Source organism: Pezoporus wallicus, unplaced genomic scaffold, assembly GCF_028554395.1.
Source record: "Pezoporus wallicus isolate ANWC-B61680 ecotype Strahan unplaced genomic scaffold, APGP_CSIRO_Pwel_v1 contig_11153, whole genome shotgun sequence".
NCBI lineage: Eukaryota > Metazoa > Chordata > Aves > Psittaciformes > Psittacidae > Pezoporus > Pezoporus wallicus.
Genome location: NW_026639099.1, coordinates 570205 through 585109, shown reverse-complemented (window position 1 = coordinate 585109; position 14905 = coordinate 570205). Strand labels below are relative to the sequence as shown.

Here is a 14905-nt window from a genome sequence, read left to right as displayed (position 1 = left end):
TACGCTTCATGCAGGGAAGAGGTATTCCCACCTCGCTGAGAGCATGCACAGCTGTCCAAACCAGCACAGAGATGTACATCCACAGGAGGAAGGGAAATCAGGACTATTCCATTCCCACACAGGGCTGAGCATGGAGGAGGTAAGAAGTTGAGCAGAAATACAACGCCCCTCTTTGTACAGTCAAACCCCGGCAACACATGTACATACACATGCGTGTGCACTGCCTGCATGTACTCGTGTGCACTATTGGGTGTCTGTAGGAAAAGGCACACATGTGCCCACATGTGCAGTAGCAGGGCATGCAAGCAAGCCACACGTGTGCATGGAGCACATCCATGCCTGCACCAGGGCAGCGTGTGCACCAGACACAAGCTTGCACTCCTGCACGTGTGTGTGCACCGAGCAACGCGTGTGCCTGCGTGGGGGGACCATGTGCGCATGTCCCTGCTGCCACCGGGTGTGCATTCGGGTGATGTCACCCCACACAGGGGTACTTACACTGTGTGCGTGCCCCGGCTGGGTCACACGCGTGTCTGCAAGCAGCACACGTGTGTGCTCACACCAGACCCCTACAGTTGCCTTCACAGGGTGGCTAAACCCACACTGAGCTTCATCACGCCTGTGCTCCCTTTGGACATGTGGAGCAGTGAGCATGGGGAGATGGGGAAGACGGGCAGCCCCAGATGCTGGGAAGGGGGTCCCAAAGGACACCCCATCTGGGAGCAGCACCCGCGCCCATCTCCGACTGTTTGCACAAGCCTGTTTGCACTAGGCTGGGCCATGACTGTCGATGACGTTAGCGTTATCCTGACTAAGCCTTGGTGTGAGGTGGAAGATCGCAGGTAAATGTGAAAGTTCCCGACCCAGTGCAATGCCTCACAGAGCCCTGACTGAGAGCCGGAAACTGGGAACGCCTGTGCTGGCCTTGGAGAGGGAAGGGAGTCACCCAAAGGTGCCCAGCACCTATGTTTTCTGCTCCAAAATGGGCTGGAGCCTGAACCTGAGCCTCATTCCCACAGGTGAAGGAAACCTTCAAGGGAGGAAGAGAGGGGCTGGGGACCAGAGCGGGACCATCACCCCACAAGGGGTGTGAGGGGCCCTGGTTCACTGGGTGAGGAATCCTGCTCAGCGCCTAAGGGTGCGAATGACACAGCGCAGACGTGAGAGCCCAGAGCTGGGCGTGAGGAGGAGGAGGAGGAGGAAGGCTCCACCACCGGGGAAAAGCACGTCTGTGCAGGAGACAGAGGCTTCCCAGGGGCTGGTCCAAGGCATCGGGCTATTTTCCCATGGGATCTAAGGACCATCCCACACTTTCTTCTCTGGTGCCAGGCACCTTTTTTCCCGACTTGCTGGCAGAGCACGGAGCACAAAACTCAAAACCCCTCCCAAAACAACTATTCCTCCGCACACACAATTCTCCCTACGGGGAGAGTGTGAGAGAGACTGAACCACATGAGAGAGGCGTTAGTCACGCTGCTTAATGCATGACTGGGAAGCTCTCAGAGGACAGTGGCATGCAAAATCCGACAGAATTCAGCCATCCACCCCCCAAAACAACCCAAGTCCTAATGAGAGAGAGGTTATAAAGCGCCGAGAACTGAAGCAACTGCTTGAACAAGCTTGTGCTGCCTGCGATTCCCACAGCCCCTTGGCACCGTTCCACAGAAGGCAGCACCGCTCCGGGAACGGGCACCAAAGTCCACCCTCTTACTGCTCCCAACGGCTGATTGCGTGGCTCGGAGCCATGCTTACAAGTCCATCCAAACCCTGTACTGAGCACACAAGTCCTAATCCCCCAATCCCCACACACACACTCACACATACCCCCCCCCCCCCAAGCTCTGCTCTGACACTCGGAGCTGGATGTTAGAGCTGGAGCAACATCCGAGCAAGCAGCAAATGCAAATCACGGCTTCACTCCAGGCACGGGGTTGAGATCAAGGACCATATTGTCCAAAAAACGGCCACCGATGCTCAGTCCTGCTTTGCAGGCACAGATAGGCTGAATCTGTGCATTTCATGGCACGTCCCACGGTTTCCTTAGGCTCCGGCTGCCACTGCGGCTGCTCGGCATTTACACAGCCTGGGCCCAAGCGCCCCAAGCCGGAGCACCCGGTGATGGGGAGCCCCACTCGCTTGTGGGCAGCTTTACCCCCCCCCAAACCATCACTTAGAAGCCGCACAGGGATGAAAAGAGGGCGAAATCCGAGGCCGTCCCTCCTCCTGCCCAACTCCGGCAGACAGCGAGGCAGAGACCTGTCAGAGCCTCCCCGGGCTGGCAGCCTCCATCCTCCCACCCCGGGGGTCCCCCACAGCTCCTCCCGGCTCCTGTCCCCTCCTGCTGCCTTCCCAGAACGGACGGGGGTTCTGGGGGAAGGAAAAAATGCCGCGGGCCTGAAACACCCCGGCAGGGCCGCAGGGAGCGGCTGGGGAGGGGGCACAGAGGATGGAGGAAGGGATGCAGGGAGGCCGGGAACGGCTCCGCGGCCGCCCGGCGGAGCGGCCCGGGCTGAGGCTCCCGCGGATGGCAGCGCCCCGCTCCGCCGCTCCCCGCCGAGCCCGGGGGGATGAAACGGGGCTTCTCCCGCCAGCCCCGCACGGACACCGCGGGAAAACACCGCGGGAGCCGCTCTCCCGGCACCGGCTCCGCACCCAGCCCCGCGCACCGGCGGCGGAAACCGGGATTTCACTCGCACAGACACCCCGCTCCGGCAGCGCACCCCAACACACAACCGCAGCCTCGACACGCACCTCCCCTCTACCCCATCGCCCCCAGGGCACACGCAAACGGGCGTGCACAACAGCCAGACCCCTTCACCCCGCTCCTCCCGCACGGACACACGGAGCCCCGCTCCCAGCTCGCCGCAACTTCTCCGGTTCCCACGCACAGCGCGCCCGAGCCGCGCTCACACCCGGGTGGCAGGAAGGGGGGAACACACAGCCGGGGGTGGCAGGAAGGGGGGGACACACAGCCGGGGGTGGCAGGAAGGGGGGGACACACAGCCGGGGGTGGCAGGAAGGGGGGGACACACAGCCGGGGGTGGCAGGAACGGGGATACCCCCCCAGAGCCACCCCCGACGGGCAAAAACCCACCCAAACCACGCTCTCGCTCCGCCACAGCCGCGCACCCACAGGCACCCCCCGCCGCCCGCCCTGCCCGCGCCGCACAACAAGTGGCAGAGCCGGGCGGGACCGGGAACCGGGAGCCGCCGCCCGCGCTGCCCGGCGCGGAGGAGCGCGGAGGGACGCGGGATGCTCCCAACGCCGCCCGGCTCCGCGCTCCCGCACAGCGGCGGGGTCCCGCCCGGGGCATCCCGTACAGCTCCGCAGGGTTCCGCAGCTCACCGCGGTCGCGGGCTGCAGCTCCCGGCCCTACCGCAGCTCTTACTTGGATGCGGACAGCGCTGCGCTCCGTGCCGGCCCCTTGCGCGCTGATCCAGCGGCGTCTGCATCGCCTCCTCCCCGCCGGGACCGGGCTCCCCGCACACCCCCCCCCCCTCCCCGGCTCCTCTCGATCGTTATCCACGGATGAAAATCAAATTAAAAAAAATAAATTAAAAAAAGGAAAAAAAAAAGGGGAACACAAAAATATAAACGTCCCGTGGGAACCGCCCCCCTTTCCCGGGCCGGGGCTGCGGCTCCTCGGCGGAGCGGCGGCGGCAGGGCTGGAAGCAGCCCCGGTGGGCAGCTCCGTCCGTGCCCGCCTCCGTCCCTCGGTGTGTGTGAGGATGTGCAAGGGAAGCGCAGCGCAGGCACGGCCCCTTCCAGTCTCCCCCCCCCCCGCGCCGCTGCCTCCGCCTCCCGCCACCACCGCGGGGAGGTGGAGCTCCGGCTCCTTATCAGATCCCGAGTCCAGGCGGACCGGGGCGAGCGGGCACCGGGGGCCGGGTAGAGCCGTTTCAGCGCCGGGGCTGCCGGCCTCGTGGTGGTGGAGAACGAGGGGTCTCGCAGCCCCCCGGACCTTTTCACCCCCCGGACCCCTCCATTCCTTACCCACTCGCGTGTGGGACGGGTCTCCCCGCTGCTCTTATCTATGTCTTCACTCGTTTTTCATCCCGCTGTGCTAAGGGGTGGGAGCAAGCCCATGGGGGGCCCTGCACACCCCTCTGCGCACCCCCCAAACCAAGCCGGGCTCCCAACCCAGCAATGGCTCCCGCAGCCCTGCCCATGCATTTCCAGGCACTGTGGCCTGGAAAAGCGACTGTCCCCTCCCGTCACACCTTGGTGAATCACGCTTTTATTGCACCGTCGGCACTGGGGGAGCAGAGAGCACTTGTGAGCTCCCAAAAGCACCTGCGAGCTCCGGCTGCACTTGCCGTGCCCTCGCAAGCTCTGCTACCTCGGCTGGCCCCATGGGACCTCCGGAGAGGCCTGGGGACCGCGTCCTCCAGGGGTGTCGCTTCCCCCGGTGCCTCTCTGTGTGCGAGGAGAGCCAACGCTCCCTGCCAGCTCGCTGGCTCTGCAGCCTGGCCCTGCCAAGGGCCTTAGCGCTCTCAGATGGAGATGCTGGGGTGGCCCTCGGCACCGTGAGGGCTCGTCCCCAAGCAGCACCCGCCGTCCCCGGCCGGTTGCAGAGCACTTTTCTGGCCAGGACGAGCTGTGAAGCCCGTTCTGCTTGGCCGCAGCGTCCGGCCGGGAGCCCCGCTTCCCGCCGAGCCACGCCAACCTGTTGCGCAGCGCCCACCGCCGCACACATGCTCAGCTCGGCTGCGATCGCTGCACCATCTAGAGGCTGCGCAGCCCTGCTCCGAGCAGCCCTGGCTCCGGCTCAGCCCGAATCACACCGCTTCCCCCCCCCCCCAAGAAGGCTGCTCAGCCCCTGGCAGGCCTTCTCTTTCCTGCTGGGCAGGAGGAAGGGGCTGGAAAGGACTTTCTCCGGGTGGGAATCCCTGCTTTCCGCCAAGACTTCCTGCTCCTGCAGAGATGTCGGCTTCTCCACATCCATGGCTTGGTGTTTTCTTCCCAATTTTCATGAAGCCGATTTAGCAAAAGATGTGGAGTGAGAACCCAGGGAAGGTCAAAGCCCACCGTGGAAGGGCAAGGGAAGGAGCTGCAGGGTTTGCCAGGGTTTACCCTGCTGATAGAGCTGGGGACCCGCAGAGAGAGGGGGAATAAACTCCCTGGAGACAATGTGAGGTTTAATTTACTAGTCAATGGCAGCCCTCTTTGGAGGGCCAGAAAGCTGCAGCAAAGGGAAGAACAAAAGGAAGTGACCCCACGGATCCGAGGCTGGTTCTGGGGCGGTGAAGGCAAACTGAAGAGCTCATTGGTGACTAAAGGTTTCTATTTCACAAGAGTCACCTGTAGTCAATAGTCATGGGTGCCAGGAGCACCCAGGAAACTGTCCATGAACCCAGTTATCCATTTGGTAGGGAGTGGTGTCTGCCATCTGCAGCCTCTGCTTGAGCACGTTTTGGAGAGGCAGATCCAGGCTTATGGACGCAGGGGGGACACATGTCCCAGCCCCCTGCAGTCCACAGGAGCTGCTTGGCAAAGCCCCTGCACTCCCTGCAGCAGCACCTAATAGCCAAGGGAGCTGGTGGGACACCATGTCCAGGCTATCAGAGGCCTGGCATCCCAGGGGTGATTTGTCTGTCCTACCTTCCTCCTCTGCCCACTGCCTTTGAAATCAGGCAGGCTCCTCCCAGAGCGCTCCTTGCCCTCTGACAGCGAGGACAACCTGATGATGGCATTGCCATTCCCTGCCCTCTCTTCACTTGGGTGTTGTAGTATGAACCCTTAACATCTCTTTGCCATTTCCCAGGAAGCAGAGCCAGTCAGCAAAGGGAAACCATCAAACTGCAGCTTTGGCAGCAGAGTTCTTCCTGAGACCCTCCAGATCCTTCCCACTGGCCTGCCCTGGTGATGTCAGTGCCACCAAGCCTGGGAATGCTGTCGGAGGTACTGCCTTGCCCTGTGCAGCGGGTACCCCATGCGGGGATGCTCTGGCAGCACACAGAGAGCTGCTTCATGGTGCCAGTGGGGCCTTGTCAGAAGAACAAAGCCTGCAAGGGAAGAGCATGCAGCTAAATCTCTGGGAAAGCGAGAAGAAAGGGAAACACGGAGAGCAAATGAACCTTACAAGAGAATAAATACCCCCTCCCCAACACACACACGCAGCAACCTGGCTGCCGTCTGCTGCAAGGAGTTCAAAGGCTCTTCTGTTCTCTCTCATCAGCTCTGGGCTCCACAGGAGAAGCAGCAGCGCGGATTTGGGCAGCAAATGCTAATAACACAGATGTTCTGACAATTCGCTTGTTTCTACAATTAAAAACAAAAAGATCCTCAAACCCCAAATGCGAGGAAATGAGCACATTAAAGAACTTCTCCTCCGCATGCCTACCACGTAATGAAGGGCTGCAGGTTTGCGGGGGAAGGGGATGGGTGGTTTCAGCCCGATCTGGAGCGTAAGCAGGATGCAGCGGGAGAGGCACATCCCTCGGACCACACCAGCTGGAGAGCATGGCCAGGAGATGCGCTGGACATGGGATACAAGTGGCCAACCCTACCCCGGGATGGATGGAGGGGCTGTACGGCTCGGATGGTCGCTGCCTGTCTTGCTTTGGGAGGTGCTTGCTGCCGAGTTCTTGGGAGGTTGTTTTTATTACTGTTTTAACTCTTTTTTTAACCTTGTTTTTCTCTTGGCTGCACTTTCACTCACTCATTAATTTTGGTATTTTTCTCACGGTATATAACCCCTGTCACGGCTGCCATGGCAACAGGAGGGAATGTGCTCAGCGCTAAAATACGCTCTCAAAAATAACAAAAATAAGACAACAGAGGCAGCTTCTGTGGGCTGCTGCAAATGCAGGTCTGGCCCGGCTTGGTGGTGACGGAGGATGAAAGATCCTGCAAGCCGGGGAAGCCCCTGAGCTCTTGGTCCTCCCACAGCGCTCAGCCCACCTCGCATCTCAGGGCTCCACCACTGCCATGCGGGAAGCTCCTCTGGGATGGACCCTTGGGGTTGGGCATCCCCGACCTCTTCGTCCAGCCCTAAAAGCTCATCCCCTTCCTCAAGGATCACCATCCCCAGGATATCACTGCAAATGAGGGGGAAGCATGGGTAAAAAGGCAGGAGAAGGGGGTGAGGGCACTGCTTAGAGAGGGGTTTGCTGGTCTCTGGTGGGTTTTCAATCCACACATGGATCCCTGGGTCAAGGAACAAATGGAGACGTGAGGTGCCCAGAATCAGGAGCCCCAGCCAGTGTGGCATGGGTGGTGGGGCTTGTCACACAGGTCTGTTGTCCTCTTTCTGACAGGATTCCCGGTGTGGATGAGAAAGGCAATTGTGTTGATATAGTAGGCTCAGATCTCTCCGAGGCATTTGACTTACTTCTACCTGACATTTTGATTAAAACTTGCATTATAAGGAATTAACAGGGCACATATTAGATGGATTAAAACTGCTTCCCTGGCAGATCTCAGAGGTAGTTGCTAATGGGTAGATATCAGTAAGTAGCACTATTTCTACCTACCTCCCCCGGGGACCTGTTCTTCGTCCACTTCTATTAAACATTTTTATCAGTGATGTAGCTGAAGATATGAAATCTTTGCTGGTAAAGCTCGAAAATGACACCAAGAGTGATGAGATAGAAAGGAATGAGGAATGGTTTCATGCTGAATCACCTGGTTAAATGGTCAGGGTGCATTTGAATACAGATAAACACAGGAATATATCTGGAAATGAAACTTGCATGTCAAGCCTCTAGGCTAGATCTTGGAAAGCAATGACTCTAGGCATGCTTATACAGGGTGGAGATATGAACACTGGCTTCCAACCAGCAACCAAGGGAGCTCATTGAAAGCTCTCACAGGCGTATTTGCCTCATCCAATGATGCAGTTTTGTCCAGAAAGGGGAATTAGTGGCATTAGGTCCCCCCAGATGAACTTGGTGGGCCCAGCTGAGGGTGTCTGAAAGGGAACTTCACTGTCAGAGCACTGCATCTGTCACCCACACAGACAAAGGCAGGGACATACCCACAGACCTGACCACAGGCTGGAAAGCCAGACCTAATGATGTGATGGTTGTTAAAAATACAGTTAGGTGATCTAGGACCTCGCCTATGTCCTCCTGTGTGGAGAAGATAGTGAGGAACCATTAAATCCCACAGAAAGGTGTAACAAGTGCACAGCTGGAGCTGAAGAGGGTCAGATTGAGCCTTGAGTTGAAAGCCAAGTGTCCCAGAGGTGAAAGCATGTGAAGGTTGGAAGAGCTTTTCCGAGGGAGATGATGGGCTCAGCCTTAGTAAAGAGATTACATCACTCTGTAAAAAAGAAACCATTTAATCCAGCTGCTGGAGCAGCTCTGAGGGTGATGTGCAAATGGGCCAGGGTGAGTGACCTCCCCTGGACTGCAGGGACCCTTGTCCACCTTCTCCCTTCCCTTCTCAGGCGGTTGGGAACAGACTATCTGCAGTGCCCTGCAATTATTCAAGCAATGATTAATCAGTCTCTTGCTCCAGGGGTCAGGCGGACTCCTGCAGGGATCAGGAAGGTTCCTCCAATCTCCACCCATCCTCTGCGGCACCAGAGGTTCCTTCAAACAGAAACAGCAAGAGCACCCAACGTGAAACCCTGCTGACAAGTGGAGCTTTGCTGCTTAATGCCCATGCTGATCATGGGATTCAGACTTGAGAAGAGCTTCTCAAAGACTATCATAAGCCTGTGGGGATGCTCAGCTTCCCCAGGCAGTGAGCCAGCCCAAGGGGCAGCACCATGCCCATGCCAGGGACTTGGTGGCCTCCCTCCCATCCCTGCCTCTGGCACTCGGTTTGTTCCCCTACGGCCTCAAACTCTTGCTCCTGGGGCTTAGCACGGGGGCTCCTGGGTAGGAAGCAGCAAGCTGCACTATGCATGAGGTCTGGGGGTCCTTTGGCACCCTTTGCTCCCTCCCCAGCCCTGCACCCCTGGACCTGGCATGGTGCAGGTCTAGGAGCCGGCAGCCTCAGCCATGCCCTGGCCTCTTGGGTTTGTGCCCTGCTTGTGCAGGAGCTGCTGAGGGTCTGGCAGAGCTGGCATAAAGGGAGGAGACGATGGAGAGGAGCAGGAAGAGGTAAGCGCTCGGGAAGCACAGGAGCCAGCTGAATCTGCCCATCTCTGCTGCTTTCTAAGCTGGCCTCACCTCCTTTGGGTGACCTCCTATTCATACATCCTTTGAGAGGAGAATTATCCCCATTTCCTGCTTTTGTTAGGGCCCAACGGTCTCCTGCCTGTCAGCTTACCTCCATCCAGCCCCCTGCTGCTGCTGAGAGACGTCCAGCCCTGGAGACAGTCTCTGTGAGCAGTTGAAAGGAGGTTTCCACATCCTCAGAACGAGCTGTGGGCTGTCGGGGCCACTGTGATCTCCCTCCACAACATCCTACCTTTGAGCTGCGGTCTAAGGGAAACAGGAGGAAACTCGGGGAGAGGAGACAAGCTCAGACCTGCCCTGCCCGGCGTGACTGACACAGGGACAGGACACAGCAGCAGAACTCGGCTCACGCTCTGACTTGCCCACAGAGGCTGGGCTGGGCAGGAGAGGAGCTGCTCTGTGCGTGGAGGAAGGGAGAGGCTGGGCTCCCTCCTGCTGCTCCTGACAGGGCACACACCTTGGGGAGCCCTGGCCAGCCATGCTCCTGTAGGGCTCAGGGTTGCATCAGGGATGGGCATCATGGCAGGGAGGGTGCTGGGTACCGACCATGGTGCATGGACCATGGTGGGGTCACAGATACCATGAGCGTGGACAGCAGGAGATGGAGAGCTCAGGGTCAGCATGGGCATGGCAGGAGATGAAAGGAACAGACTGAGGGAAGGTTGGTGGATGGAGACAGCAAAGGAGAAGGGAGGTAGAGCACAGGGATCCCATGAGCATCAGCAGGGTAGAAACAAGATCACTGTGGACTTGGAGAGCAGGACCAGTCAGCCCTGACCCTGGGAGTTCATGGATGGGAAAGAGCAGGGCAGGACGGGCTGGGAATGGAGAAGTGCTGAGGCCATGCGGGCAGTATCTGGTGGGAGGTCAGGCAGCAGCACAGGCAGAGGCTTGGGGCCAGCAAGGGGCAGGGGTGGAAGGTGATGGCAGTGGCAGACCTGCGTGGCCTTTGCAGTCATTTGGTTGGGGTTGGAGAGTTGTGTTTGCCCTGAGGGAATGGCACTGTCTGTCCCTTTATGTCTCCTCTTTGTTTGCTTTGCAATATCCCAAAGCCAACAGTGTTCCAGGGCAAAATCCAGAGGAGTGGATTGCAGTGCTGAGCAAGTGACAAACAAAACAGCTCTGCTGAAAAGTCCAGCTGAGACCCTCTCACCAGGGGCACAGGTCCCAGCAGTGGGAGCCCTGAGCAGCAGGGCTGGCCACGGTGGTCCTGATCCAGCACCATGCAGAAATGGGGCATCCCTAGAGAGAGAATGAGCCTGATCTAGGAGGTCTGGAATGTGGGATCCTTGTAAAGGGATTTTTATGTGGGACTGGGGAATGTACCAGGGTGCCTGTGCTGGTGTGGGGATCAGCTGGACCTGGGATGCAGTGGGTGCCATAGTGGGGGTGGGATGCATGTGGTGAGCATCACTGTGCTCTGTACGCTCCCAGTTTGTGCCAGGAGCCAGGATGATGGGCACATCAGTGACACAACACACAGCAGCTCCTGTTTGCCTGAGCATCATTGCCCCAGGCTGGGATCCAGCACCCTGGGATCCTTCACACCTCCTGCTCCTTGACAAAGTCCTTCCATCCCCAAAGCGCAGGAGGTCCCCTGGTCCATGCAGCAGTGTGTCAGCTTGGTGCCACATTGCGCTCTCCCCGCAAGCAGCAAGGCCAGGGAGGCAGAGGAGAGGTGGCAGGGCTGTGTGGTGAGACAGCTTCAGAGCAGGTTCGTGAGGAGCAAGATGTGTCCAGGGAGACCAGACTTTGCCCATCCTGGTAAACAGAGAGCATCGATTGCTCTAAAGCAATAACTGACTCAGTCTTCCGTTCCTCTCGCTAACAGACACAGCTTGCAGTGCTCTGAACTTGTGTGTATTTATTTTAGGACAAAAGCATTAAAGAGAAAACATCAAACAACAAATAATCTACATGCGTCCTGGCTTCCCAGGCACTCTCTACTAGCATGTCTGCCTGTCCCACATCGCACTAGCATGTCTGCCTGTCCCCACAGCAAGACTGTGTCCAGTCCCTCCACATCTCCATTCATCCAGCCTCTCAGAGCAGAGCAACCCATTTCGGGGGGGGGGGGGGGGGGTGTCCTCCAGCTTTCTTCAGGCTTATTTGCTGCATTGGCCCTTGCATTTATATTCCCCCTGCAGATGGGTCCTGGGGACTCAAGGATTTGCTCATCACCGACTGGAGCAGGGTGCCCTTTGAACATCTATAGCATCTCCACGTAATCCTCTAACACGTTCCTTTGTTGGCTGCCTTTCCTACCACACAATTGCCAGCGTGCAGCCAGTGGGAAGTGAAGGAGAAAAGCCCTGTGTTAGAGGGCTTTGTCTGAAGTGTCTGCCTGGAGGACGGCTCCTTTGGTCCCAAGCCTGCTGCGGTCACCAAAGTGCCCAGCTTGAGGTAGCCCCAGGACCACTGACCTGGTCCAGTGCTCGCCAGTCACTGTCCCACCAGGAGCTGCAGCTTCAGCAGCGATGGCTCACGCCTGTGAACAGCCTTATTTCATCTCCAGAGGAAACTCTTCAAAGCCACGCACGCACTTTGATTTCGGGAAGGTTTTCATCCCTGTGAAGATAAGAAAAGCTCCCTTGGCGTGGTGCAAGGGCCCCGAGAGGCACCGCAGCCCACATGCCTGTGAGCCTGGCAAGAGAGGGGCTGAGCAGAGGCAGGCAAACAAGTCCATGGCCACTTGCGTCACTGCTGGCCTGGCACAGGACAGGAGCTGGAGCTGCACTGCTGGAGCCAGAGCTCTGCCAGGGCCAGTGGTGGTGTGGGGTGACCCGGGGGTAGGCTCAGCCCCTGGGAAATGGGGTGGCCACCTCCAGGCACTCAGGACAGGGCTTGCAATAGGGTCAGGAGATTGGTGAGCATCGTGCCTGGTGTGACCTCTTGCAGGGATGAATGTGGTACCCAGGGGCTGTGCTCAGCTCTGGACTCTGATGCCCAGGGGCTTGTTTTGGAAATGGGTGGAGTGCATCTGGATTTGAGAGTTGTGAGATAGGAAAGCACAAGAGGGACCGGTGATGGGTGACACATCAGTCCTGCAGAGACATCCTCCACCACATCAGTCCTGCAGAGACATCCTCCACATGAGTCCTGCAGAGACATCCTCCACATGAGTCCTGCAGAGACATCAGGTCCACCAGTGATGTACATGGTGCTCACCACCTCCTTGTCCATCCTGGGGATGCCAAAGAGTGCCAGTACCTCATAGAGCTGCCTGCAGTGTCAGTTTTAGCTAGAGCAAAGGAGCCGTTCCCAGGCAGGGCAATGTGTTCTTCTTCCTTGCCCTTCTGTTTCTCTTTATGACTCCATGCCTGCAGTTTTAGTGTCCTGTGAGGCACCAGACAGGCCCAGCTCAAAGGGGATCATTACTGTGCTCGAGCGTTGCATTGATGGAGCAAGAGCGGGCAGGGTTAGGCAGGAGTGGAGAGCTGCTGGGAGCGACGGAGCACAGGAGAGCCTGGGAGACCTGTCCTACTTTCTCAACAGTTAAGAGCCAGGGCGGGGGTCCCTCCTGATTTCATGTCCTCAGGCCCCTGGCATATGCTATGGGAAGCTGCAGTGGGGAATTCCAGGCCAGCATCCCCCCGGAGCATCCTGCAGTCTCTGCGGTGCCCTGTGCTAATGCTCTAGAGGAAGGTGCACAAACGCCCGGGGCACAAGGCAGCAGGGGAGGCCCTTGTGGGAGGTGTTTGCTCTTCTCTCTGCCAAGGAAAGCCTGGGGCAGAAACATTCATCTGTGCCAGCTGCCTGCCTGTACCCCCATCCTGTGACAACGGGGGCTCAGAGGGGCTGCTTTGAGGGCACGGTGAGCTCCAAAGGACTGGAGCAGGCAAAGAGGTGCCCTCCGAGCATCAGGCCCTCTGCTGATGGGGCTGAGCTTCCTTGCAGGGGTTTTGTCACAAAACACATTATAGAAACGTCTTTCTCAGCTGGTTTTGGGGTGTTTTTTATTCGGAGTCAGGTATTTAAAACCCTGCAGACCTTTCCGTGCCTCTCCATCTATTTAGGAAAGTGGGAGGGGAGGAAGTGGTACAACAGATGCCATCATACGTTCTTGTTTTGCAATCCTATTGTTAGCATTGAAAACATAACCCAGACCAGCATCAGTGCAAGACAGCACGCCCAGTCCCTGCTGGGACAGCAGCCCATGGGGACACCCTGCCTGGCTGCAGGAGACTGATGGCTGTTTGGTTATTGTGGTGTTTGGTTTATGGTCTTTATATGTCAGCCAGGTTTTCTAAGGAAATGAGGTGATTTTAGCTCTTGGCTGATTTCGGCAATGGAGTGAGCTCTGCAGGATTGAGGTGTCCCCACAATCAGTGGCTGGATATGGGGAGGTGCAAAAGGTACCCTGAGTGAGGAAAAGACACAGCATGAGCACATGGCAACCTCTTGAAAGCTGCTTCCGTCCCTGCAGTACCCCTGCACCACGGTGCTGGTGCCAGCAGCCAATTCTCAACCAGGGGCCAGATCCTGATGTGCAGAAACACCAGGGATGGAGCTGCTCAGTGCTCCCACAGCACCCTCCTTGTCTGTGCATGAGCAGCAGGTTCCCTTCTGTGCCTGAATGTGCTCCTTCCTCCTTGTTTGTGCAGGGCATCCATGCTGGGTGCAGCATCTTGGGGGAATAAAGAGGGAAGTGAGGGGCAAAGCCTCATGCCCTGGGCTGGTCTGGGTCTGTCCTGCTGCTGTTGGCACGGATGACAGAGTCTAAACCCTTTGATAAGGGTCCTGCTGGCCCTGAATCCTTGGGGTCTGCTCACAGCTCCGGAGGCAGTTGTGCTCCATCCCGGCTCTGATCTGTGCCTCCTGTTGCACAGACACAACTCGTGTGTCCATGGGGTACCAGACCTACGAATAACGTGGCCTAGAAAGGAGGAGGTGCTCGGGGGACGTGCACTTGCCTGGAGTGGTTGCATACGGCAGCTCAGGAACCCCAGCTCAATGAGGTTTCTAATTACGTTCCTGCATAATTGTTTCCAGCCTTTCCTTGCGCTAAAGCAAAGCTTATTGGTTTGTAATCCCTAGCACACCCCGGGGCCTTCTTTAAAATGTAGGCCCAGCATTTACTGCCCCCGGTCCAACAGTTGGAGGATGTGAACTGGTGTGTTATTGCTGAGAGCTTAGGCACTTCGTTTCCAGCTCTTTGAGGACTCCAGATGTGTCATCCGGGCTTGGGGATTTGCTACCTTTTGTGTGTTCCAGCTTCCAATCCTCCATCTCTGCCTTTTGCTTTCCCGCCTGAGGAGGATGAGTTTGGGAACAGGGCTCCTGCATGAGGATTTCCCTTCGGAATGCCTCCCTGTTTGGCCATGTGGTCCCCCAGCTCCATCACATCTCTCCATGCCCCCATCCCCAGCAGGCTCCCCCGCGCATGCCCTGTGTTGTTGTGTGTGCTCTCCGCCATCCCTGCCTCCCCATTTCCATCCCACGTTTTACCCGCTGCTTTCTCTCTCTTTCTGTTAGCTCTCTGGAGGTTAATATCTATTTTCTCAACAGCATTTGGCTCACATAATCTCATGCATCTGCCATAAGAGCAATATGAACCTTCCCTGTTTCTCTACCCAGTTGTTCCCAAAGCACTGCTAAGCAGGCTTGATCCCGAGTCCCATCACATTGCACGCGGCCACATTTGGGTCTCTGCCTTTCCCGCAGCCAGGCTTGAGCTTCCTCCATCTCCATCCATCACTCCTACATGTGTCACAGTGAGAACCGCCCTTCTTTCAATCCCAGCCGTGGCAGCTTTAACCGCCCTGTCCCTGGG

The 14905-nt window shown here is 57.7% G+C and overlaps 1 protein-coding gene across 3 annotated transcripts in view; it reads right to left on the bottom strand.

Annotated features, from left to right (window-relative positions):
* The window catches only part of PCDH1 (protocadherin 1), a 51925-nt gene extending 48365 nt beyond the window's left edge, over positions 1-3560 (bottom strand). For all 3 annotated transcript variants that reach the window (XM_057413668.1, XM_057413669.1, XM_057413670.1), the window contains exon 1: positions 3390-3560. In XM_057413668.1, coding sequence (XP_057269651.1) covers positions 3390-3453 — 64 coding nt within the window. In that variant the 5' untranslated portion in view covers positions 3454-3560. The remainder of the gene's footprint in view (positions 1-3389) is intronic.
* Between the last annotated feature and the right edge of the window lie 11345 nt (positions 3561-14905).